Source organism: Schistocerca cancellata, chromosome 2, assembly GCF_023864275.1.
Source record: "Schistocerca cancellata isolate TAMUIC-IGC-003103 chromosome 2, iqSchCanc2.1, whole genome shotgun sequence".
Taxonomy (NCBI): Eukaryota; Metazoa; Arthropoda; class Insecta; order Orthoptera; family Acrididae; genus Schistocerca; species Schistocerca cancellata.
In genome coordinates this window covers 423,067,327-423,094,704 of record NC_064627.1, presented here as the reverse complement: position 1 = coordinate 423,094,704, position 27,378 = coordinate 423,067,327, and the positions used below count along the sequence as shown (strand labels likewise).

The window sequence follows — 27,378 nt, the reverse complement described above, 5'->3', positions numbered from 1 at the left end:
AGACACACTTACGGTGCATGGAGTATCAGTGAGCGTGCTGTCCATGTGTAGAATGGGGAAGGCGCGCAATCTGAGTTCGACTGAGGGCAGATTGTAATGATCCCGAAACTCGTCACAAGAATTTCAGAAATTGCACGACTTGTTGGGTGTTGAGTGTCTTTAACACGTGGCGAAGCCAAGGTGAGCACATCCAGACGACGTGGGGCTGGGTGGCCATCCCTCCTTACAGGCGTCGGCCGTCGTAGGTTGGGCTGACAGGTAAAACGGTGCAGACGGTGAACTCTGGCGGAACTAACATCAGACTTTACTGCTGGAGAGAGTACAAGTGTGTTTGAACACACAGTGGACAGTACATTCCTAACGATGGGTCTCCGCAGCCGATGACCCACATATGTGCTAATGCTAACACCGCAACATCGGCAACTACGAATGAAATGGGCACATGACCATCTGCACTGGACGTTGGCGCAGTGGCAGAGCGTTGCCGATTGGAGGGCGCAAATCCGTCATCTTCCAGGGGAACAACACCTTGACACCTGTGCGGCGGGACAGAAACAATTTGGCAGCGGTTCCATTATGCTGTGGGGAACATTCACGTGCGCGTTCATGGCTCCAGTGGAGCTCGTGCAAGGCACCATGATGGCCAAGGAGTATCATACACTGGTTGCAGACCACGTACACCCCTTCTTGAGGATTATGTTTCCCTACGGAAGTGGTATTTTTAAGTAAAATAATGAGCCATTTCACAGAGCCAGGAGTGTGATCGAGTGCCTCGAGGAACACAATGGCAACTTCTAATTGATGTGCTAGCCCCCCAACTCTCCCGATCTGAACCCGATCGGAAACACCTGTGAAGAGACTGAACGTGGCGTCAGAGCTCATATCGCACCCCCCCCCCCCCCCCGACATTTACGGGAATGAGGTGACTGGTGTGCGCAGATGTGGTGCCAACTCCCTCCAGCGATCTTATCAACGCCTCATTGCTTCCATGCTATGATGCATCGCCGCTGTTATTTGTGCCAGAGATGGACATACCGACTATTAGCCAGGTCATAATGTTCTAACTGATCAGTGTATATAATGTGCTAGGAAGAATTCATGATTAAGTTTGAAGATGATTTGTGGGCATACGAGTTACGGAATTTGGAATCCACAGCGGCCACCTCTGGCTGCACAGTGGCTGTAGGGTATTGTGCACTGAGTCGAACTGAGCTTAGATGACAGATACGGGGGCCTCGGCCTCGTTGTACGCTGCTTCAAATGTATCTCAGAGCTCTTCTCTCTGCATAGATGTATCCATTCTTATAAGAGTTTGTAGGTGAGAAGTTATCTCTACATTCTCGTTTTTCAGTGTATTTTAGTAGAATCTGTGTTCATAGTTCTCGGTTACCGGGTGGGTCATAGACACGTCAGCAATGCTAAATGGAAGAGAATGACACTTTTTAAGCGAGCACCTTAATTTATAAGCTATTTATGATCAGAATTTTTCTGATGAATCGTGATCTATCATTTTGTCTCCCAGCTGTGAGATTCACGTCGTCGTCTCATCTTATATTGTTAACGAGCCCACCGTCCAGTCCTTGAAGGCCTAATGGATGTCGACCGACAGCCGTGTCATCCTGTGCCTTGCGGCGTTATCTGGATGTGGTGTGGAGAATCACGTGTTCATCACACCACTCTCCCAGCGATTTTACAGACTTTCCACACCATGGAGTCGCTATTTCTCATTTAAACTGGCGCCAGTCTCCACCTTGCAGCAGTCTACACTGACCTCTCAGCTACGGTCGCGGACTTCCATCTTATCTCCAATAAATATACTGTCATTATTTTATCCATTTTGGTCAGAGAAGACCGCAGCTGTTTTCGTAAACTGCACTGTAGGAAATACTGCAACCAGCCAAAAGATTTTTCATTTTTCTTAATTTTACTTTGTTATACCGTTACTTCTTTTGGGCTCGAGACTATCATCCGACGGTAACATTGACTCCTTTGCAAGTTTTACATTTGTGTACTAAAATTTAAAAGATTAAGGAAAGGCAAACCTACGTTTCTAGCATTTGTAGACTTAGAGAAAGCCTTTGACAATGTTGACTGGAATACTCTCTTTCAAATTCTAAAGGTGGCAGGGGTAAAATACAGGGAGCGATAGGCTATTTACAATTTGTACAGAAACCAGATGGCAGTTATAATAGTCGAGGGGCATGAAGGGGAAGCAGTGGTTGGGAAGGGAGTGAGACAGGGTTGCAGCCTCTCCCCGATGTAATTCAATCTGTATATTGAGCAAGCAGTAAAGGAAACAAAAGAAAAATTCGGAGTAGGTATTAAAATCCATGGAGAAGAAATAAAAACTTTGAGGTTCGCCGATGACATTGTAATTCTATCTGAGGCAGCAAAGGACTTGGAAGAGCAGTTGAACGGAATGGACAGTGTCTTGAAAGGAGGATATAAGATGAACATCAACAAAAGCAAAACGAGGATAATGGAATGTGGTCGAATTAAGTCAGGTGATGCTGAGGGAATTAAATTAGGAAATGAGACACTTAAAGTAGTAAAGGCGTTTTGCTATTTGGGGAGCAAAATAACTGATGATGGTCGAAGTAGAGAGGATATAAAATGTAGACTGGCAATGGCAAGGAAAGCGTTTCTGAAGAAGAAAAATTTGTTAACATCGAGTATAGATTTAAGTGTCAGGAAGTCGTTTCTGAAAGTATATGTATGGAGTGTAGGCATGTATGGAAGTGAAACATGGACGATAAATAGTTTGGACAAGAAGAGAATAGAAGCTTTCGAAATGTGGTGCTACAGAAGAATGCTGAAGATCAGATGGGTAGATCACATAACTAATGATGAAGTATTGGATAGAATTGGGGAGAAGAGGAGTATGTGGCAGAACTTGACAAAAAGAAGGGATCGGTTGGTAGGACATGTTCTGAGACATCGAGGGATCACCAATTTAGTGTTGGAGGGCAGCGTGTAGGGTAAAAATCGTAGAGGGAGACCAAGAGATGAATACACTAAGCAGATTCAGAAGGATGTAGGTTGCAGTAGGTACTGGGAGATGAAGAAGCTTGCACAGGATAGGGTAGCATGGAGAGCTGCATCAAACCAGTCTCAGGACTGAAGACCACGACAACAACAACTAAAATACAGCAATTTTTTGTGATTGCATGGTTAACAAAAGGTTTTACATTCGAGTTCTAAATTATAAAGAACTTTACGTACTGTAACACGGTGTAATCACAAAAACTTCATTATGTTTTAGGACGCAATATAAAACTTTTTGTAAACTATAAAAATCACAAAAAATTTGTTATATTTTAGGACACAGACGTAAAACTTGCAAAGACGGCAGCCCTACCGTCTGACGATGGACCCAAGCCTGAAACTAGTAATGGTACAACAAACATATTTAAAAAGAACTTGTGGCTGGTTGCAGTATTTTCTACAATGTGAACATTCTGTTGGTGTATAGGGGCCAAGAAAATCGTTCCCCAAAGAAGTCGAATATTTTTACCTGTTTATTTGCACTGATTTCTGTTTCTTTAAATGTAGGGACTCTTCCCTTCCGATCTTAGGAATTATTTTTCTGTAAATTACAGAAACAAAAGAGCTATAGAAAACTATTTATATTACGTATTCAGTCATTTACGTTTATAGCGTATAGGCTAGCACTGTCGTTCTGGACTCAGAAGAGCAATCATGACCGACCGACAACCGTGTCATGCTCAGCATGTTGCATCGAGAGCCCTAGTCGGGTTAGCGTAGCTGGTACCGCTACTACTCGGTCAGTTCTTCCTACAAAGTAAAATCCCTGGCAATACCGGTAATTGAACCCTGGTCCCTCTGCATGGCTAATCCTGCCACGAGGGATGTTTATGGAGTGATTTAATCCATTGAAATGAAAAGGTGAGAATTAAATTGATGAAAATCGAAGACAATGAAATATTACTGAAACCGTCCAGAAATGCCGACCTTGTAACATGATAAATATTTCAGCTCCACGTTCCTATTTTGATGGGCTGTCCATTGTGTCCGATCGCCGTGTCAGACTCTGCAAGTTGCGTCATTTGAATGCGGCTTGATGGACAGGGGATTCAGCACATCGCTGTCTCGGCCGTTGTCGGCTTCCCAGGTGCAGTGAAGGGGGGGGGGGGAGAATTGTTGTTTAACGTCTCGTCAACGACGAGGTAATTAGAGACGGGGCAGAAGCTCGGCTTATGGAAAGAAAAAAAAATGGTTCAAATGGCTCTGAGCATTATGGGACTTAACATCTGAGGTCATCAGTCCCTTACACTGACAACTACTTAAACCTAACTAACCTAAGGACATCTCACACATCCATGCCCGCGGCAGGATTCGAACCCGAGAGCGTAGCAGCAGCGTGGTTCCTGACTGAAGCGCCTAGAACCGCTCGACCACAGCGGCCGGCTTAGGGAATGACAGAGAAGGATAGTGGCCGTGTCCTTTCGAAGGACCCATCCCCACACTTGTCTTAAGCGATTTTGGGAAATGATGGAAAATGTAAATCATGATGGCCTGACGCGTTTGGAAGAAAGTTCAATGTGCTAACCACTATGCTAACACGCTCGGTCCGCTTCCCAGACCTTGAAGCCTCTACGTCTCAAGTAACACCTGCAATTAGCTTACGAGGCTGAGTGTACCCTATTCATGTTTCCCGACCAGCAAAAACACCCGGCAGTGCAGCTCATTGAAGCCGTGTCATCCACACGTCAGACGCGCTGGCCACTCAGCTACGTAGGCGGAATTAAGGAAGATGTTGTAACAATTTTAAAGCAGGAAATCTGAGTTCCAGTTGCGGCTTCGAACAAATTTTTAGTGCTTCCAGTAATAATTACCAAATACGCGAAAATACGGGGCGAGGGTAGATCTAATGGTTTGAAGATAAGGAGAGGACTCCGGAATAGAAACTACCAAGTGATGCAAAGCGGTACGGGGGGGGGGGGGGGGCGAGATAGTGGTTCTAGTGCTGCCTTTAGGTTATAGTGATGAGGTATTACAATTTTTAAGTCTTAAAGATACGACATAAAATTCGAGAAACACATTTGACAGAAAACAAAAAAAGGAAAAAAAAATCGTCTGAAAAATCCGACGGAAACTTTCTGAACCAGTGTCCTGCAGAGGAAGGTATATCTGAATGGTACTCACCGAGCTTGACGAAACTCTCGCTGAACTCGAAGATGCCCTTGAAGCCGCGGTTCTGCGTGTTGGCGGTCCTGGGCAGCGTGACGAACGTGACGAGCAGCGCCGCCTCGGACGAGTAGAGCACCAGGTTGCGCTGCTGCCCGCAGTACGTGCCGATCACCGCCGACTCGTTCGTCGCCCCGTCGTACACCTTCACGTAGTCCAGCGGGCAGCTGCGGGCACACGCGTCCTTCCTCAGAACTCCTCTGCCGACGCAATATAAAGTTATACGTCCCAAACTCACACTCAGATAATGCCAAAACCTTAGATTCTCCCTCATTAAGAGTTACCCAGCAACTATATAATAAAACTTCCTGGCAGATTAAAACTGTGTGCCCGACCGAGACTCGAACTCGGGACCTTTGCCTTTCGCGGGCAAGTGCTCTACCAACTGAGCTACCGAAGCACGACTCACGACCGGTACTCACAGCTTTACTTCTGCCAGTACCTCGTCTCCTACCTGCTTCGGTAGCTCAGTCTGTTAGAGCACTTGCCCGCGAAAGGCAAAGGTCCCGAGTTCGAGTCTCGGTCGGGCACACAGTTTTAATCTGCCAGGAAGTTTCATATCAGCGCACACTCCGCTGCAGAGTGAAAATCTCATTCTGGGAACTATATAATATCTCACGAATATAGAGTTATTTCTCAACCACAACACCTCCGATGCGTCCCACATCATAATCATCCGAGCTATTCCTAAATTTTCGCCGTTAGTTCTCCTGTCATCTCTAGTCGCTGTCCCTGTATTAAAAGACAGAGAGGTAATGTTCGAGTTGTACAGGATTACACAGATTTATAAAGTACCTGTTTTGGTTTTCTTTTGTTCAAATCGATGAAACGTAATAACATGATGCCATAAATGCTTTTTAAACTACTTCGCAGACTGAAACTGCATGGCGGACTGGGAATTGAACACAGAACCTTGCCTTCCGCGGACAATGATCCTACCAATGCAGGCACGAGACACAACCCGCTCTCACTGCTTCACTTTCACCAGTAACTCTCTACTGCCTTCCACACTTTCAAGAAGCTCGCCTCTGTACCTTCTGTCAATGAGACTTTAAAGTTTAATCTTCCTTCGTTCCTCCTAATGCTTGTTGGACTAAAATTCCTGGGGAAAGGTCTGGAAAGAAGATAGAGCTACTGGCACTAGGGAAGCTCTGAGGGCGACTAGTGAGTTGTATTTAGATAGCTCAGTAGATAAGAACACTCCTGGCGGAAGCCAATGTTCCCGATTCAAATTTTAATGTGCCAGGAACTTATAAAATAGCTCATACTGCGAAGGAGGGTGAGGGTTCACTCCTGAGATAAAATTCCTTGATTTTCAACAGTTTATCGGCAGAGATCTAACCACCGCTGCTTAAGGTTGACAAGTAGTCTATTCCGTCACTTTCAGCTTGTACAAAAGAGAAATATTCGTACTTAATTTTCAAGATTATCTAAGCGAAGAGCAACCAAAACATCAGTCTGGTAGTGGAAGAAGGACAAAGCTGTATAAAATAGCTCACGCCTTACACAATATTCGATCACAAGTATTCAGTCAGTTATTAGTGGACACTGGTATGGGGTGTGCCCACCCTTCATCTTAATGAGGGCTTGAGCTCTGCTACGGCCTCAATCAATGTGGTGTCTGAATGGCTGTAGAGGAATGGCATCTCATTCTTTCTCAAGAGCCAAAACCAAAGATGGTAGTGACGTTGGATGGGTCTGGACCGAATACGACATTTTAACTCATTCCAAAGGTGTTCCACAAGGTTCAGATTGCGACTCCGGGCAGGTCAGTATATTTCAAGAATAGTGTCCACAGTCCGTGTCCTTAGCTGAGTGGTCAGCTCGTCTGACTACCATGCAGTGGGCCCAAGTTGGATTCCCAGCTGGGTCGAAGATTTTCTCCGCTCGTGGACTGGCTGTTGTGTTGTGCTGACAATCGTTTCATCATCATCGATTCGAGTCGACCGGTGTGGCATCAGATGAAAAGATGTAGTTCGGGGCCATCCCGAAGTGGGGACATCCAGCCGTCAGCGCCATATGATCAGTCCATTGCATTTCATTTCATTGTCCACAAACCAAAGCCTCACAGAGGCTGCTCTGTGACAGATGTATTGTCATGTTGATATAGCCATCCTCTCCGAACGTCTGCTCTACTGTACGTAAACACAGTGCTGTAAAACTTGTTCACATACCTCCGGATTTAGAGTTTTCTTAAGAGGACCACACTAACTACGAAAAACACTACCTCCTTCATAATTCACCGTTGGCACTACGCATGATGGTAGTTAACGTTCTCCAGGTCTCGCCCAACCCAAACGTTTCCAACGGATGGCCACAGAATATAGTCTGATTCGTCACTCCAAATCACTCGTTACCTATCACCCACTGTCCCGTGGCGTCGCTCCTTACACCACCTCAAGCGTCCTTTAGTATTGACTACAGAAATGTGTGGCTTATAACGTGCTGCTCGGGCATTATACCACAAAGTTGTTTTTAACTCCCTATCCATAGACATCGCGCTAGGTGGACTGTTCATAACAATTTGGAACTCATGAGCCATTCCTTCCGCTGAATTCACGCAATTTTTCACAACAGCCACTGCAATGCTTGCCCTTCCATGTTCGACAGTACTCGAGGTCTGCATGGTCTTGGTGTCGCTGTGGTTGTTCCTTCGCGCTTCCCATTCGCAATCACATCACCAACAATCGACGTGGGATGCTTTAGAAGGATTGGAATATACTAATGAATACGTTAGGTGACCTCAAAAGACTAGTCCACGTTAGAAGTCCCTCAGCTCTTCTGGCCGACGCATTCTGATGTGAATGCTTCTCTGCTGACAATAGAATAGACACTGCCTCCTTTCATAGTAGCGGATTCGTCTCTCTCGTGACATCAAGTCGACAATTCCGCATTACATAGAGGCGTCCGGATTCCTTCTATCAGATAGTTTGGATATATAGGAGAACAGTACATTACTTTTACGTCAACCACTAATTACGAAAGAATTTCTGTCACAAGCAGTCGACTCTAGAATAATCAATTTCGTAACGTCAGCGAAGCTTTCCAAAACGTGAATACCCCTTTCTCAGGAATTTTCAGGACGTTTTACGGAGCATCCAACTCAGATTCTGAGTCGATTTGTTACTGACAATGGATATATTTGATCAGAAGTATCTGGAAACACCCCCAAAAACATACGTTTTTCATATTAGGTGCATTGTGCTGCCACCTACTGCCAGATACTCCGTATCAGCGACCTCAGTAGTCATCACACATCGTGAGGGAGCAGAGTGGGGCGCTCCGTGGAACTCGACTTCGAACGTGGTCAGGTGATTGGGTGTCACATGCGTCATACGTTTGTACACGAGATTTCCACACTCCTAAAAATCCCTAGGTCCACTGTTTCCGATGTGACGACGGGTGAAGAGGGTCGTAATGAGTAATAGGCAGACATCTATCCAGACCATCAAACAGGTATACCAAACTGCATCAGGATCCACGGCAAGTACTATGACAGTTAGGCGGGAGATGAGAAAACTTGGATTTCATTGTCTAGCGGTTGCTCATAAGCCATACACCCCGCCGGTAAATGCCTAACGACGCCTCACTTAGTATAAGCAGCGTAAACATTGCACGATTGAACAGTGGAGAAACGTTGTGTGGAGTGACGAATCACGGTACGCAATGTGGCGATCAGGTGACAGGGTGTGAGTATGGCGAATGCCTGGTGAACGTCATCTACCTGCGTGTGTAGTGCCAACAGTAAAATTCGGAGGCGGTACTGTTATGGTATGGCTTGAAGGGGACTTGCACCCCCTGTTGTTTTGCGTGGCACTATCACAGTACCGGCCTACATTGATGTTTTTAGCATCTTTTTGCTTCCCACTATTGAAGAGCAATTCCAGGATGGCCATTGCTCCTTTCAACACGATCGAGCACCTGTCTATAATGCACCGCTTGTGCCAGAATGGTTACACGACAATAATATCCTTGTAATGGACTGGTCTGCACAGAGTCCTGACCTGAAGCCTATAGAACACCTTTGGGATGTTTTGGAACGCCTACTTCATGCCAGGCCTCACCGACCGACATCGATACCTCTCCTCAGTGCAGCACTCCGTGAAGAATGGGCTGCCATTCCACAAGAAACCCTGCAGCACCTGATTGAACCTATGCCTCCGAGAGTGGAAGCTGTCATCAAGGCTAAGGGTGGGCCAACACCATACTAAATTCCAGTATTACCGATGGAGGGCGCTACGAAATTGTAAATCATTTTCAACCAGGTGTCCGGATACTTTTGATCACATAGTGTATACACACACATCACAAAACATTTTGCATCACCTCGGTTCCGAGAGTTCCGGAACCTGTATAGAAAATTGGAATATAGATCAACATAAATATCATTACCACCCTTTTTATTGCTCATGAAAACCATGTTGTACCACAATACAGCGAGACCTTCAGAGGTGGTGGTCCAGATTGCTGTATACGCCGGTATACAGCAGCACGTACTCTTCTATTGATGCATGCCTGTATTCGTCGTGGCATACTATCCAAAAGTTCATCAAGCCACTGTTGGTCCAGATTGTCCCACTCCTCAACGCCGATACGGCGTATATCCCTCAGAGTGGGTTTCGGGTCACGTCTTCCATAAACGGCTCTTTTCGATCTATCCCAGTCGTGTTAGATAGGGTTCCATACTTACGAAAATCTCACTGGATGTACCCAGAAAGCTTAAATCCAGAAACGTAAAAAAGTGCGCAGTTGGATACTTTTTGCGCAATGGTAAAGACAACACTTCAGCTTTGCAAAAGAGTGAAATATATGAAATTGCTTGTAATTGTGGCAAATTCTATATAGGTCATTCTGGCATCGCAATATGTGCCCACTTGAAGGGACATAACGGAAGTTGGAAACTTAGAAAATGAGACTCTGCTTTTGCAGAACACCTCCTTGAAGATGACCTTAGTTATAAGCTGAAACATGAAGTATTGCATCACATCCATAAAGGAAGGAAGACGAACTATATTGGAATTATGGAAATTAATAAATACATGTCTATCAACCGAAGATTAGTACTGAATGACCAGACACAGTTCCCTTACTCGCCACTTCTAAGTGCAGATACTACTCCTAATCCCATCAAGACCATGTTATAAATTACCCCCTTATTTACATGCCCCAATGTCCTTTATAGTAGTATAATTTCTCCCGTTGCATTAAAGAATTTTGATTTTGTAATTACAGCTGCTTCACTCATCTGCTTAATATCACTATTACGCCTAATCTGTTCGTAATTTAGGACCTATGAAAGCAAGATTATTTTGTTCGGCCACAACTTTGGAATATGTCGCCAAAGTCTATTGTTCAGTTATTTTATTCTATGTTCAACTGTTGCAATTTGTCTGTAGTTCATTAGTTATTGTGTGACATATTTTATCTTACTTAAATAATCTCAGAACGCACTTACACTGAAATAATCCCTCTTCTTTATTCGTAATTCTAACACTAACATGTTTAGTCTGTGGAAATGGAGATACTCTGTAGATGCACTAGTTTAAAATCTTTGAACCAACAAAATTTCACTGCACCACATACTTATGTTTGTACTTGATGATGGCGTAACAGCCGAAAACCGGTTGGTATAACAAATAATAAATATTGTAGAATACTACACCAATGTTTTGTGTGTTTCATTCATAACGTGTAAAATATTGTAGCAGGAACCGGCGGAATAGTCAATCAGTGTAATCTGTAAGCTACATTGATATGCTGAATAACAATCTCAATTCAACTATTACCACAAATTGTTGAGTCACATAAGTAAAAAATCTGGTGATGTCGAATGACAGTGCACGCCCACAGACTCTCAGTCGGAACATCTCATCACTGCTTAGATGGCTCTTGAGGTTCTGGAAATCCTTGTCTACAGCCCACATTTTACGTTTCCCGACTGTGAACTCTTTGAACCACGTATAGGTACCATACTAATTGCTTGAATTCTATGGACAATGGAGCCCGAGAACTGGTTGCACGATCAGCCGGAAACTTCATTCTTGGAGGAAATACCGTAGCCTGTAGACCATTGGACCAACTGTGCTGAAAAAGACGCAGACTGCGTGGAAAAAATATGCATTTGTTCATCCAGTCGTTTACAGTAATCAATAATGTCCTATAATTTTGATATTCCCTCTACATCAACATACATGGTGAACCTCACAAAATTTCGGAGGCTGTTCAGGAATATTTTTTGAGTATTTTGGTACAGAGGAGGAGTGGTCTCCGGTATTCACTAAAGGGCGATAACATAATTACGGTTTATTCCCATTGTTAAGCCAGATACTTTTGTTTCTATGGAAATACATTTACAAAAGTGAAAAAGCTTGTAATATGATATTACCAAAACTACAACACATGTGGTAGGAGCTTAAATACGAAAGTATTGTAAAATACACTGAGGTGACTGAAGTCATGGGATAACTATAAGTACATATACAGATCTTGGTAGTATGTCGTAAGGGAGGTATAAATGGGCATTAATTGGCGGAGCTGTCATTTGATTCGAGTGAAAGATTCCCGATGTGATTATGGCCACGCGACAGGTTCAAATGGTTCAAATGGCTCTGAGCACTGTGGGACTTAACTTCTGAAGTCATCAGTCCCCTAGAACTTAGAACTACTTAAACCTCACTAATCTAAGGACATCACACCCATCCATGCCCGAGGCAGGATTCGAACCTGCGACCGTAGCAGTCGCGCGGTTCCAGACTGTAGCGCCTAGAACCGCTCGGCCACTCCGGCCGGCCCACGCGACAGGAAGTAACAGCTTTTGAACACGGAATGGTAGTTGGAGCTAGACGTATGGAACATTCCATTTCGGAAATCCTTAGGGAATTCAGCATTCCGAGAGGTACAGTGTCAAGAGTGTGTCGACAATACCAAATTTCAGGCATTACCTCTCTCCATGGACAACGCAGTGACCTTTGGCCTTTGCTAAACGATCGAGAGCAGCGGCGTCTGTGTAGAGTTGCCAGTGCTAACAGACAAGCAACACTGCGTGAAATAACCGCAGAAATCAATCTGGGACTTACCACGAACGTATCCTTTGGGACAATGCGGTGAAATTTGGCATTAATTGGGTATGGCTGCGGACGAACAATGCGACTGCCTTTGTTAACAGCACGACGTGGCCTGTCGCACCTCTCGTGGGCTCGTGACCACATCCGTTGGGCCATAGAAGACTGGGAAACCGTGGCCTGGTCAGATGAGTCCCGATTTCAGTTGGTAACAGCTGATCGTAAGATTGGAATGTGGCGCAGATGCCACGAAGCCATGGACCAAATTTCCAGCGAGGCAGTGTGCATGCTGATGGTGGCTGCATCGTGGTGTGGGCTGTGTTTCATGGTCCTGTGAACTGTCTCCTTTGCTCCAACTGAACCGATCATGTTTGGCCACTTGGAGTCCATTTGGAGCCATTCACGATTCCAAACAGCGATGCTATGTCACTGGGCTATTACTATTCGCAATTGTTTTTAAGAACATCCTGGATAATTCGAGCGAATGATTTGGCCACCCAGATCGCCCGACATGAATCCCATCGAACATTTATGGGACGTAATCGAGAGTCAGTTTGATGCTCAAAATCCTGTAGCGCCAACACATTCCCAATTACGGACGGCTATAGAGTCAGCATGGCTCAATATTTCTGTATGGGACTTCCGGCGACTTTTTGAACCATGTTACGTCCAGTTGCTTCACTACGCCGGGCAAAAGGAGGTCTGACACGATATCAGTGGGTACCCCATGACTTTCGTCACCTCAGTGTGGTTGTTGTCGGGAGACCGACTCTTTGTCAGTAAAAATCTATCCGTGACGTTGTTTATCAACGTTAGCGTGCCACTAACCTGTCGAAAAAAACAGAGGCGCTGTAGAACAGAGAAGAACTGAATGTAGGCGTAAGGGCGAGGAGTAAAGTGGACATTACTGCTGTCAATATACAGTGTCGTGAGGGAATGGAACAAATTTGCTTCCAAACAAGGCAGAGCGCATGCTGGAGATAATTTCTCTGTTGGTCAGATGCAGCATGAACGTGAAGCTTTTCCCTGATCACAAAACAGTATTTCTAAGTAAGGATACAGCTATTCTGTTCTTTTGCATGTGGTAGCTTAACTCATACGGGTTTTTATGTAGAGGCTTCCATGTGTTTATTTCTTTTTTGTAATGATAGTTTAACCCATGAAGTTTTTATGGATGTATTTGCACATGTGCTTTGACACATCAGTTACAGGAATTTCAAGCATGGGTATTGTTTAAACAAGATAATATACCGCTACAATGGGGGTTATCTGTTCGCGAATTCTTATATGAAACCTTTCCGGACAGATGGATCGGTAGAGATGGTCCAGTATCATGGCTACGTTTTTTACCAGACATAATCCGTCTTCACCAGTTCGTTATGTGCAAAGTCGTACGGCACGAATACGAGAAGCTGTAGAGGCGAGAAGCTATAGAGGCGAGAAGCTGTAGAGAGATATTGGCAAAGATACGGAGAGGAACTGAGCGGCGCCTAGACGTTCTCTGGGAAAAAAACGAAATACATATGGAAGTGTATCCATAAAAACGTCATGAGTTAAGCTACCGTCTGCAACTAAACCGCATAACTGTACCTAACATAATTCCTTGGAAATCAATTTTTGTAATAAGGGAAACACTTTGTGCTCGCCCTATAACTTCAGTGGAATGCAGCTACAAGGATAAACAGGGTAAAGAATCAACAGTAATGCAATTATTCTGTAACTAGTTACCAGGAACACGGCTGGCTTGTACGAAAATAATCAGAAAATATCCTTTAACAGCCTCCGGTAGTTTCTTGTTGGATTTCTAGTTCATCCTGTACAACAAAAACTAGAAAAGCTGTAATGCTTCCTTTTGAGAAGCTTTGTGTGTTACATTTCTACACTCTGTCTTTTTGCGTTACAGAACTGTCAGTTGAAATGGCTTTTCTTACACACATTTCTGCGGACGAGACACTAGAAGTTGTTCTTTTTATAGTACAGTGAAGCGAAAGTCTTCTGTACATTTGTTGTCAATATTACGTTTCATTACCTGAAATCCAGGCAAACTGATTGTTTTATAGATAGAAAAGATTGCGTTATATGGACCATACGGAATCGTTACAGCGCGGAACTGCTGTAACAAATATGTGTGAAAAGGCTGCGCGCAAAATCGCGGTTTGGGTAGTGTTAGTGCTCGGTTCCTATTTGAGCTAGGAGCATGGGGTAAAATGTTTTTGGTTTAGCCCGGACCAGCGGGCATTTGTATAGGCATTTGAACACCTGTCTTAATGTAGCTATGTACAGTATCTTAAGCGAGGTTTGAACGACGAACCGGAGCTGATTCCCAGGCAAATTCCTTTTGCAAGAGATTTTAAGTGGGCTGAAATTAATGCTCAGCTAGTGGCGCCATTGGTGTGTGCACAAACAGTCAGCCTTAACTCCGGACTGGAGCGAGACTGTTGGTTCAATTGGGTCTGAGCACTATGGGACTTAACATCTGAGGTCATCAATCCCCTAGAACTTAGAACTACTTAAACCTAACTAACCTAAGGACATCACACACATCCATGCCCGAGGCAGGATTCGAACCTGCGACCGTAGCAGTCGCGCGGTTCCAGACTCAAGCGCCTAGAACCCCTCGGCCACCATGGGCACGGTTGGTTCAAATATGGCCGATCGCTGTGTCGGTCATTGGTCTAAGATAAGTTTTAATGGTTTGAAAAAATCTTGCTTCGTTTGGGTTTTACGTGCAAATCACGTTTTTCTGGGAGGTTTCTGAAGCGCGACACTTCTGCACTTTAAATTTGTACGAAGGTAGATAAATGGATAAAGTAAAAGCAATTTTTTTTCTATCCAGTAATCTTCTTAAAATCGAGCAAAATGTAGCAAGTAATATTCGTTTTTATGTGAACTGAATGCGTGGATACTGTTTAAAATGAATCAAATAAACAAATGTATTCTTACAATAAAACTGATAACTTGCTATTTTTTACGTGCCATTTCTATGTTTCAGACTTGTGCGAACCCGTTTCACATTTTGTAAGAAGGTAGAAAAATACATTTAATTAATGGTTGTGAAAGCTTAATGCGTTGCCAAAATGAAAGCAACATCGTTCGAAATACAATAAAAAACCTATTCCAGATCGGTCGTCACCCGAGTCAACAAAAAACTACATCGACTGCCAAGCTATAGTGGCCAGTGAAAATTACGGCAGAGTAAACGTTGGGACCCAGAATGAAAAATGCTGCTATCATAGCACAGAAGAAGGCGAATTTCTGAGCAGAGTTCGGGATGTAAAAGAAGGGAACTAGCTTTTCGACTTATCCGACAGCTTCTAAGACATTTAATCAAAATATTTTGAATATTCACGCTTTTTTACGAGTTAAGCCTGCTTCTCCAGCGCAATTCGCTCCCTTAGCAGCAAGGTGCTGGCACAACTTCATCTTGCAATTTATAGGCTATAGTCCGGGATGCTATGCCCGACATCCATGAAATTCGCGAGCCATAGTAATCAATATATAATATCATATCGAACTTTAATGACACGTCGTGTCATACTGCACTTCATGACAAATGCCATGTAAGATGTAATGATGGCAAATGTCATGCTGTACGAGGTCACGTCATGTATCATGTAACTATTCTTGACATGATGCACTACGTAACAAGACATGGGTAATAATACTAATATATCAAGGTGTTTCGATTCAAATTTCTTAAAACTGGCGGATAAGTCGAAAAGATAGATCCCTTCATTTGCGTTCCTGTCTCTACCGAAGGCTTACTCGCCATTTTTTGCTATGATACGAGAGTTTCTCATTCTGGTTAAAATATATTGGGTTGGTGCTAAAGTTCGTAGGATGTTTCCATACGTTTACTAAACACGACAGATAATAGAGTTTTTAGTCATCAATAATATATTCTCCTTCACTATGTACAATAGTCTGCCAACGCTGGGGAAACTTTTCGATTCCACGACTGTAGAAACCATTTGGTTTTGGGGTGAAGAACGCGTGAGCCTTGTTCGGGTGCATTTTGATCCGGATGGGAATTTACTTGACGGCTGCTCGATAGAGAATGGAAAAGGTGAAAATCTGACAGCACAAGATCAGATGAATAAATTGGGTGTGGAATGACTTTCCATTCCAACTCCTATCAGAATGTGTGCGAGCGTTATCATGGAGTAGCATCAGTTAATGCATTCTTCCTGGTCGTTGTTCTTCGACTGCATCTGCAAGACATCAAAGTTTTACAGTCTTTGAACAGGGGGTTGCTGCTTTGTTTTTGCTCAACCTTACTTTGTTTTCCTTACGTAATCATAAATACACCATTCCTTGTCACTAGTAATGATACAGGATATGGGAATCGTCGGTGTTGTTCACGAGCCAATTGATGACGAGCAAGCAGAGATGAACATACGGCCACCAGCTGATTTTTGTGATTTTGGCTAAGGATATGCGGTACCCATACACTCAATTTTTGAACCTCCCCCTTCGCATGCAACTGTCGCACAATGCTGGAATGGCGACAGCTCATCGCATTTGCCAATTCTCGAGAACACTGATGTGGATCATTGTGGATTAATGCGTTTAAACGATGTACATCAAACCTCGAAGGTCTTCCTGAACTAGAGAGTCACTAATGTCAAATGATCCTCCTTAAAACGAAAAACCATTTTCTTTACATGATCTGTCCAATGGCATTTTTCCACATAGATGGTGTAAGACGTCATGGTATCTTGACCTTCATTGCTTACATATTCTGCCCTCACAATCATATTCCACACATCAAGACGCTTCATTCGAACCCGAACTCCATAAGATAAAGTCAATGTTGTATGAATTCATGTAAACGATATGCAAATAACAAGTGCACACCGGGGTTGAAATACTTGAGGCTGGCGTACACAATACATGCCAGACATGATGGTCACAGGAGCTTTTAGTTCGAGAAAGGCAGACCACACACCGGGAGGCCGGTCCCTTCAGAGGACGAGTCAACCTCAGCCGCCCGTGGAGCAGACAGCGTGTGCCCGAGTGAAAGGGGAACGACCCCGTGTTTGGCTTAAAAGCTAATTCCGCTACATTGTGTGGGAGCATCCAACCTACGTATTCTCTACACATAGCACGCAGTTTCAGAGATTTTCACAGGGAGACAGCAAACGCCAAACGCCGATACTACAGATTTCCAGATTGGTCGCCTTAAACGAAACGTCATTCTCCCGTTTTAGAAGAGCAATGCTGATTGGCAGACGATATTTCTGATGCCTTGAGCTGAAGGAGTAATGGAAGAGACCAAAAGATATACCACTTCACGTCTGGCATGGAGAGGCGCCATTTCGTTGTCACTCTTGGAGTGAGGAACAAGTCTCTCCTCAGTACTTCACTGGGAGAGCACCTCTGTCGAGAGCGAATCGAAGTGCGACTCTATATTGAGTCCTTGCGATTAAGCGCTGTTGACTGTGTTGGCCGACACACTTATTGTGCGGTGTGAATGGACAGAGTTATAGTTAAACTCCTGCGAGCGAATTTTTAAGTGGTATCATGGTGGAGTGGTTATCTGACTGGTGTACCATGCCAATAGTTAGATTAGGGGCGAAGAGGAATCCTTGACTTCATCAAGGCATAGGGAGAGTTTGATTGGCGAAGGTCAATCCAGATAGAACGAGAGTTATCTTATTTGTCAGCAGCGAGCGGCGCAGACAGCAGTCATCGCAGCTTACAGTATTGTGCGCTACAGCTATTGCGAGCCCCATATTTCCTCACAACAGTACACTTCACTGAATTTCACACGCGACAGCCTCGACCGTACCTAGCAACATTCTAAAGGATAATTATTCAAGTTGAGTAGGCGCGCCTCTCAGCCATTCTGCCAAGTCAATAACAATATTAAACTTTGTATAGAAATTTCATCAGCGGTTCATATCCTTGAGAGGTAACTTCACATTCCGAAAAGAACCAGGATATAACTTGTTCAATTCATAACTAAAAGTGCCATTGTGATTTCTCAGAATTTTTGCAAAATAAATAATAATTTTTGTTAGTTTCATGTTTTTCTTACACTAACTAGCACTACTCCAGTACTCAAGTATCCCACTAGTTACGTAAGAAATTTTGTGAATTTTTGTGTCATTTCCTTACAGCGGACGACTCCAGAAGATATTTATTGCTGAAAGTTTTTCAGGCATTTCTCTTTAGAACTTTAGGAGCGTCTGTAGTAGTGTGGGGGTGGAAATTGCATCTTGCAGGAGCCACAGGGTAAAGGGTACATCTCAGATTAATCCGTTGCACAGAATAACAGAATAGCAGATCAACCCCACGCACACAACGGCGCAAATGTTTCTGGCTGCCCCCGTTGCGGTCACCCCTGTACTGAAATCAGACAGAAAAATGTGTTGGAAATTTTCCGATTTCTCCATCTGGCACTCCATTTTCTAGCGTCCACAGCTCCACTCACAAATGACAAAATGACAGTATTTAAAATCAGGTAGCGACAGTGAAGTACAAAACAGCAACATGCAAAACAAAAACGCTACGAACTTATCATCCAACGTAATATTTAAACAGCTACAGGTGTATTAGTGTCAGACCCACAGAAGGTACGCCACATCGAGAATTGTAAGCTACAAAACCGCCTTGTGATCCAGCTCGGGTGTACAGCTTTTACAGCGCGGCGAGGAAGAAGTGAGTCGCGGCTGGAGAGAGCTCAGCGCCAGAGCGCCGAGCCGACTTGGGAAGTCGTGGCGAGTGGGCTGGCGCAGGCGCCGCCGCCGCCGCGGTGTAAGAACTATTGAGGCGGCTGCGAGGGCCGCTACTGAAAAGCGCAGTTGAGAGAAGGAGATAAAGAAGCGACGGCGCAGGCCTTTAGTCTCCATAAACAGAGTTTCTTTGAGGCACCCCGCCAGCAGGAGGAACTGCAAGTTTTGTCTCTGGCGCTGGCTGTGTGGCCGCTGACGAGAAAGGAAGACCTCGCCCGACCGCCGGCTGCTGAACAAAACGTTGGCCACCCCTGCTGCCGTCGCTTTAGTGTTTAAAGAGACACCCACTCCGAAACACATCTGATGTTCTTACCAACTTTATAGCGATACGTCAAAGCCAAAGGCACGCGAGAGCAAGCAGTATCTCAAACAGATGTAGCTACAACTTGCAAGTTCATTCTTTTACTACGGACACATAATAGAAGATTATTTCATTTAACAGCTTTTATAATTGAAACAAAGGTTCTGCGAATGACCTATGATAGCTTCTGTTGCAATGAGACGTAGAAAATAAATCTCTCATTAGGAAAAATTACAAGTAGTGTTTTTTCTCTACTTAATCTCCTTCAACCTCAATTCAGTTGGTGCTTTTCTTAACACACATTCTACTTCGGTCATGGCATAAGTTACACTACTGTCCATTGAAATTGCTACACCACGAAGATGACGTGCTACAGACGCGAAATTTAACCAACAGGAAGAAGATGCTGTGATATGCAAATGATTAGCTTTTAAGAGCATTCACACAACGTTGGCGCCGGTGGCGACACCTACAACGTGCTGACATGAGGAAAGTTTGCAACCGATTTCTCATACACAAACAGCAGTTGGCCGGCGGTGCCTGGTGAAACGTTGTTGTGATGACTCGTGTAAGGAGGAGAAATCTGTACCATCACGTTTCCGAATTTGATAGAGGTTGGATTGTAGCCTATCGCGATTCCGGTTTATCGTATCGCTACATCGCTGCTCGCGTTGGTCGAGATTCAATGACTGTTAGCAGAATATGGAATCGGTGGCTTCAGGAGGGTAATACGGAACGCCGTGCTGGATCCCAACGGCCTCGTATCACTAGCAGTCGAGATGACAGGCATCTTATCCACATGGCTGTAACGGATCGTGCAGCCACGTCTCGATCCCTGAATCACAGGATCGGGACTTTTGCAACCATCTGCACGACCGGTTCGACGACGTTTGCAGCAGCATGGACTATCAGCTCGGAGACCATGGTTGCGGTTACTCTTGACGCTGCACCACAGACAGGAGCGCCTGCGGTGGTGTACTCAACGGCGAACCTGGGTGCACGAATGGCAAAACGTCATTTTTTCGGATGAATCCAGGTTCTGTTTACAGCATCATGATGGTCGCATCCGTTTTTGGCGACATCGCGGTGAACGCACATTGGAAGCGTGTATTCGTCATCGCCATACTGGCGTATCATCCGGCGTGATGGTATGGGGTGCCACTGGTTACACGTCTCGGTCACCTCTTGTTCGCACTGACGGCACTTTGAACAGTGGACGTTACATTTCAGATGTGTTACGATCCGTGGCTCTACCCTTCATTCGATCCCCGCGAAACCCTACATTTCAGCAGGATAATGCACGACCGCATGTTGCAGGTCCTGTACGGGCCTTTCTGGATACAGAAAATGTTCGACTGCTGCCCTGGTTAGCACATTCTCCAGATATCTCACCAATTGAAAACGTCTGGTCAATGGTGGCCGAGCTACTGGCTCGTCACAATACGCTAGTCACTACTCTTGATGAACTGTGGTATCGTGTTGAAGCTGCATGGGCAGCTGTACCTGTACACGCCGTCCAAGTTCTGTTTGAAGCAATGCCCAGGCGTATCAAGGCCGTTATTACGGCCAGAGATGGTTGTTCTGGGTACTGATTTCTCAGGATCTATGCATCCAAATTGCGTGAAAATGTAATCACATGTCAGTTCTAGTATAATATATTTGTCCAATGAATGCCCGTTTATCATCTGCATTTCTTCTTCGTGTAACAATTTTAATTGCCAGTAGTGTATATGCAGTCGCGCGCATCCATTCTTGCACCGGCTCTACAATTCTGTCGGACGATGAAAACGCAGATTTGTGCAAGTGTTTCCTCATCGGACGAAAAAGATAAATAGCCTTTGATCCTGGTCAGGACTGCACGATTGGTGCTCTAGCTTTTGAAAACCAACATTTCCTATACAGTGCATTGCTTACCCTACTGTCTGTTGGCGAGTAGTATCCTGAACCTAAATCACACCTTGTGAAGTTGATTGAAACGAACTGATCGTATGAAGCTGATACCCGGAATTCCCCATCTGGGGGAAGTTCGGCCGCCGAGTTGCAAGTTGTTCCAGTTGACACATATTGGGTTCAAAAATGGTTCAAATCTCTCTGAGCACTATGGGACTTAACTTCTGAAGTCAACAGTCCCCTAGAACTTAGAACTACTTAAACCTAACTAACCTAAGGACATCACACACATCCATGCCCGAGGCAGGATCCGAACCTGCGACCTTAGCGGTCGCGTGGTTCCAGACTGCAGCGCCTAGAACCGCTCGGCCACACCGGCCGGCACACATATTGGGCAACATGTGTGTCGACGCTGATGAAATGATGACGAGGACAACACAACACTCAGTCTCCGACCAAGAAAATCTCCGACCCGGTCGCAAATCGAACCCGGGCCAGCAGCATGACAATCAGACTCGCCAGAACTCAGGTAAGGGGGCGGACTCCTTATGAAAGCTTTCCTCGCATTTTACTTTTTCAATGGGCTTTCAGATCTCATAGTAGGTATCACTACTTACTGCTCGACCTATAGGAATTTGAACCTTTCGTATCCCAAAGTACTCTCATCATCAGTTTTCGTTCAGAAACAGGACATCTGAAATTTTTGTTGTAGTCGAAGATGGTTACCCTGTGGCTCGTAAAACTGGATCCATCAGCGGTTACTGTGGGACTCAAGAGAGTCTTCACGTTGCTCTTCAGAATGCCTTAAATGTGAATTAGAGATTTCCAATCGTTCATGTTTTTATTTGTCTATCAGTTAACAACAAGCACAAACTTTGCGAATTTTAAGGTATTCATGGACGATATTGAAGGCTGAACCCTGGGTGATGATTAACTCAAGCGCATTCTCATTATTTCTGGTACGACGATCATCACAAATCATTCTATCAGTTGTCTTTATGTTCCCGTCCGTTTGCAAAGTGGATGGCCTAACTGAACTCTTTTCGTCGTATATATGCAACCACTGCTAAACTGATTTACCCACTCGTAATTTTTCCCCACTAAGGCTGGCGTCATAGTACTACCGCTGCATAGAAGTCGAAGATTTCAGTCCTTCAAAGAAAAAAATAAAGGTCAAAGGTGACTTCCTTAATTTCTTCTTTGGTCCATACGGCCAACGAGGCTACTACAGATTTTCGCTGAAATCGCACAGAAATCACTGAACAATAACAGTGAAGAATGCCAGTGTCGAGTCAGTGAGGTCAACTCTATCGAATTGAAAAAAGAAATCGCCCTTACTTATTGCCTCCGTATTTCTGCAGCTGCACCGATCACAACTGGAGAGTCATTTTTAACAGTCTATGTGATGAGCAGTGGTGTCATTTCATGTCGGGAGCCGTAATACGTACAAGGCTTGATACATTATGTTCAGAGTTATGCCAAGTCATATTATAGGTTACTGGAAAGGATTACTCAGTCAAACTCGTATAGCAGCGCAAATATTTACGAGAATTTCGACTGTAGTAAATTTTGTTTTTATGAAGTGTATTTGCTACTTCCCAGCTTAACATGACAAACATGGACGGACGCCAATATGGGTTCTCTCAGAAGATCAAGAAAGATGTTCTCCCTCATTTTAGTCCATTTATGCTCCACTTGCAACGACGTCGTTGTCTGGTCGTTAAACTGTCACCTTCCCTTTCTTCCACATTATTTCATTTATGATTCGATGTTTCGAGTTCTGTGGCTCTCTTTCAAATGAAATCTGTGTATCATTTATCTTTATCCTGGTAGTGTTTCAGAGAACATACAACAGATGCCAGTGTTGACGTGCGTGGAACAAGATTTACTGCACGTGATTCGTTTATATAACCTGAAGATGAAACTTAGCATCTTGAAACATTTATTTACAAACAAACGAAAATGGCTGATGGTTATCTCCTTCACTGGCAGTTACGTTTAATATACGCAGCGCTAACCTACAAACTATCAAACTAATGTTTAAGAACATGAAATATTTTACAGAAAAGAGAATTATATTGCTATCTTTACTGCGCTTTAGTTCGATGCCCCGGTTACCAACAATAGACACTTACAGCTACGTATTCTGGCCATCTCCTCTTACAAGCACAAGTCTCGAATGAGGCTGTGAAACTGTCCCAGCAATCCGGCCACTCACGGATAACTTCGCGTAGTTCAATAAATCTAAAGATCGCACTTTTAATAAATACCTGTCCCATAGTTTCTTTATCTAAAGTTGCTACACTCAGTTATCATAAATTAAGGCCTAAGCAAAAGAAAACTGCCCAATGAATGCAAAATATATTTTTAAATTACATGAATAGTATTTCCTTTTCGTAATAAATAGAATGTTCTGTAAAGCTCCAAGGAACAAATCAGTTAAATAATTGATTAACTTAGGAAGTTAAATGCAGCACACTGGTGCAACGGAAGAGAAATTTACCATGGAATATAAACTAAAAAGAAGCAAAGTAAACGTCTTCAATATATTTCCACAAATTTTTGTGACGACGCTTTTCCCGGCTGAGAAAATTCATTGTGATTGCACATAGTTGTCTCAAAATTTATTGCCATGGGAGCTAATATATTGGGAGTAATAAAAAGTAAATCAGGTTCTGATTTCAGGGTGACTCATAGCCATAGTTGCAGTGAAGTTTTGCACATTATCTCGGGAACACTCCAAGAAAGTTTGGTTTTACCTTCAGTCCTAAGAATTTAAAATGTTCGACTTCAGGGAACATTGATGTTCCTTCTATAGTAACATCTGGCGTTTCCACGAAGGTTCTGAGTCAGAAGCAGACTACATTGTGTTCTGTAGCAGTTGACAATACGTTCTCTGTAGGCCACGTGCTTTTGTCACCCATTACACTATTCGATAAATTTATCAGCGGTTAGCCGGATTGTTCTGAGAATTTCACGGCCTCACTAGCGAGCCTGCTTGCTAGACAAGATGACCACAATACGTAGCTGTTCACAGTTGTTACTGATAGTTGGGAGATCACACTAATGTGCAGTAAGCGTCGGGGTTCTCTTCCTGCCGCATTTATTTAGACGCCAAGCATATCAGAGGAGCATAGCAAGTTTTATCACATTACTGATCAGATCACACACCCAAAACGATTTTATTGAAATCAGATCTGGCCGCGAAAGCCACTGTAATCACTTTACAAATACACTAAAAAAAACGAGAAACGCACTATGAAGGAATTACCCGTAAGTGGAGGAAGTAGGCAGATGTTATGCACATGTAAAGAAAATCTGGATTATCTATTCAAGAGAAAGAGCTTCACAGACTAAGCTGGTCAATAACGCTTTGGTCCGCCTCTGGCCCTCATGCAAGCAGTTTTTCGGCTTCCCATTGATTGATACAGTTACTGGATACATAAAATGTATTCGTAATTGCGAATATGGGCAACCATCAGCTGAAGAATGGAATGACGACAATGAAAATTTGTGCCGGGCGGGACTCGAACCCAAATTTACCGCTTATCGTGAGCGGTTGCCTTACCATGTGGTTATCCCCGCACAACTTACGGCCAGACCCAAACTTACACTATGTGATCAAAAGTATCCGAACTCCCCCAAAAACATACGTTTTTCATATTAGGTACATAGTGCTGCCACCTACTGCCCCTTCTAACAGCCGTGTATCGCAAGTCTCTAGAGGAACGGAAGGTTCCAAATGATTGGAAAAGAGCACAGGTAGTCCCAGTCTTCAAGAAGGGTCGCCGAGCAGATGCGCAAAACTATAGGCCTATATATATCTCTGACATCGGTCTGCTGTAGAATTTTAGGACATGTTTTTTGCTCGCGTATCATGTCATTTCTGGAAACCCAGAATCTACTCTGTAGGAATCAACATGGAGTCCGGAAACAGCGATCGTGTTACATCCAACTCGCTTTATTTGTTCATGAGACCCAGAAAATATTAGATACAGGCTCCCAGGTAGATGCCATTTTCCTTTACTTCCGGAAGCCGTTCGATACAGTTCCGCACTGTCGCCTGATAAACAAAGTAAGAGCCTACGGAATATCAGACCAGCTGTGTGGCTGGATTGAAGAGTTTTTAGCAAACAGAACACAGCATGTTGTTATCAATGGAGAGACGTCTACAGACGTTAAAGTAACCTCTGGCGTGCCACAGGGGAGCGTTATGGGACCATTGCTTTTCACAATATATATAAATGACCTAGTAGGTAGTGTCGGAAGTTCCATGCGGCTTTTCGCGGATGATGATGTAGTATACAGAGAAGTTGCAGCATTAGAAAATTGCAGCGAAATGCAGGAAGATCTGCAGCGGATAGACACTTGGTGCAGGGAGTGGCAACTGACCCTTAACATAGACAAATGTAATGTATTGCGAATACATAGAAAGAAGGATCCTTTATTGTATGATTATATATATATGATAGCGGAACAAACACTGGTAGCAGTTACTTTTGTAAAATATCTGAGAGTATGCGTACGGAACGATTTGAAGTAAATTAATTGTTGGTAAGGCGGGTACCAGGTTGAGATTTATTGGGAGAGTCCTTAGAAAATGTACTCCATCAACAAAGGAGGTGGCTACAAAACACTCGTTCGACCTATACTTCAGTATTGCTCATCAGTGTGGGATCCGTACCATCTCGGGTTGACAGAGGAGATAGAGAAGATCCAAAGAAGAGCGGCGCGTTTCGTCACAGGGTTGTTTGGTAAGCGTGATAGCGTTACGGAGATGTTTAGCAAACTCAAGTGGCAGCCTCTGCAAGAGAAGCACTCTGCAACGCGGTGTAGCTTGCTTTCCAGGTTTCGAGAGGGTGCGTTTCTGGATGAGGTATCGAATATATTGCTTCCCCCTACTTATACCTCCCAAGGAGATCACGAATGTAAAATTAGAGAGATTCGAGCGAGCACGGAGGCTTTCCGGCAGTCGTTCTTCCCGCGAACCCTACGCGACTGGAACAGGAAAGGGAGGTAATGACATTGGCACGTAAAGTGCCCTCCGCCACACACTGTTGGGTGGCCTGCGGAGTATAAATGTAGATGTAGATGTACTCCGTATCAGCGACCTCAGTGGTCATTACACATCGTGAGAGTGCATAACGGGACATTCCGCGGAACTCACGGACTTCGAACGTGGTCAGGTGATTGTGTGTCACTTGTGTCATACGTCTGTACGCGAGATTTCCACATCCCTGAACATCCCTAGGTCCGCTGTGTTAGTGAAGTGGAAACGTGAAGGGACACGTACAGCGCAAACGCGTACAGGCCGACCTCTTCTGTTGACTGACAGAGACCATCGACAGTTGAAGAGGGTCGTAACGTGTAAAACGCAGACATCTATCCAGACCGTCACACAGGAATTACAAACTGCATCAGGATCCACTGCAAGTACTATGACAGTTAGACGGGAGATGAGAAAACTTGGATTTCATGGTCGAGCGGCTGCTCATAAGCCACACATCACGCCGTTAAATGCCAAACGACGCCTCGCTTAGTGTAAGGAGCGTAGCCGGCCGCTGTGGCCCAGCGGTTAGGTGCTTCGGTCCGGAAACACGCGGCTGCTACGGTCGCAGGTTCGAATCCTGTCTCGGGCATGGAAGTGTGTGATGTCCTTGGATTAGTTAGGTTTACGTAGTTCTAAGTCTAGGGGACTGATGACCTCAGATGTGAAGTCCCATAGTTCTTAGAGCCATTTGAACAATTTTTGTTGTTGTAAGGACCGTAAACAGTGGAACAGTGGTAAAACGTTGTGTGGAGTGACGAATCACGGTACACAATGTGGCGATCCGATTTCAGGGTGTGGGTATGGCGATTGCCCGGTGTAAGTCATCTGCCAGTGTGGGTAGTGCCAACAGTAAAATTCGTAGACGGTGATGTTATGGTGTGGCCGTGTTTTTCATGGAGGGGGCTTGCAGCTGTTGTTGTTTTGCGTGGAACTATCGCAGCACAGGCCTACAATGATGTTTTAAGCACCTTCTTACTTCTCACTGTTGAAGAGCAATTCGGAAATGTCTATTCCATCTTTCAACGAGATGGAACACCTATTCATAATGCACGGCCTGTGGCGGAGTGGTTACACGACAACAACATTCCTGTAATGGACTGGCCTGCACAGAGTCCTGATCTGAATCCTACA

General features: G+C 44.3%; 1 protein-coding gene across 1 annotated transcript in view; it reads right to left on the bottom strand.

The window, feature by feature from the left end:
- LOC126161882 (cubilin) overlaps nucleotides 1-27,378 on the bottom strand; it is a 1,256,608-nt gene that overhangs the window by 128,157 nt on the left and 1,101,073 nt on the right. The window contains exon 7 of the mRNA XM_049918020.1: nucleotides 5,167-5,375. Within this exon, the coding sequence (XP_049773977.1) occupies nucleotides 5,167-5,375 (209 nt within the window). The remainder of the gene's footprint in view (nucleotides 1-5,166; nucleotides 5,376-27,378) is intronic.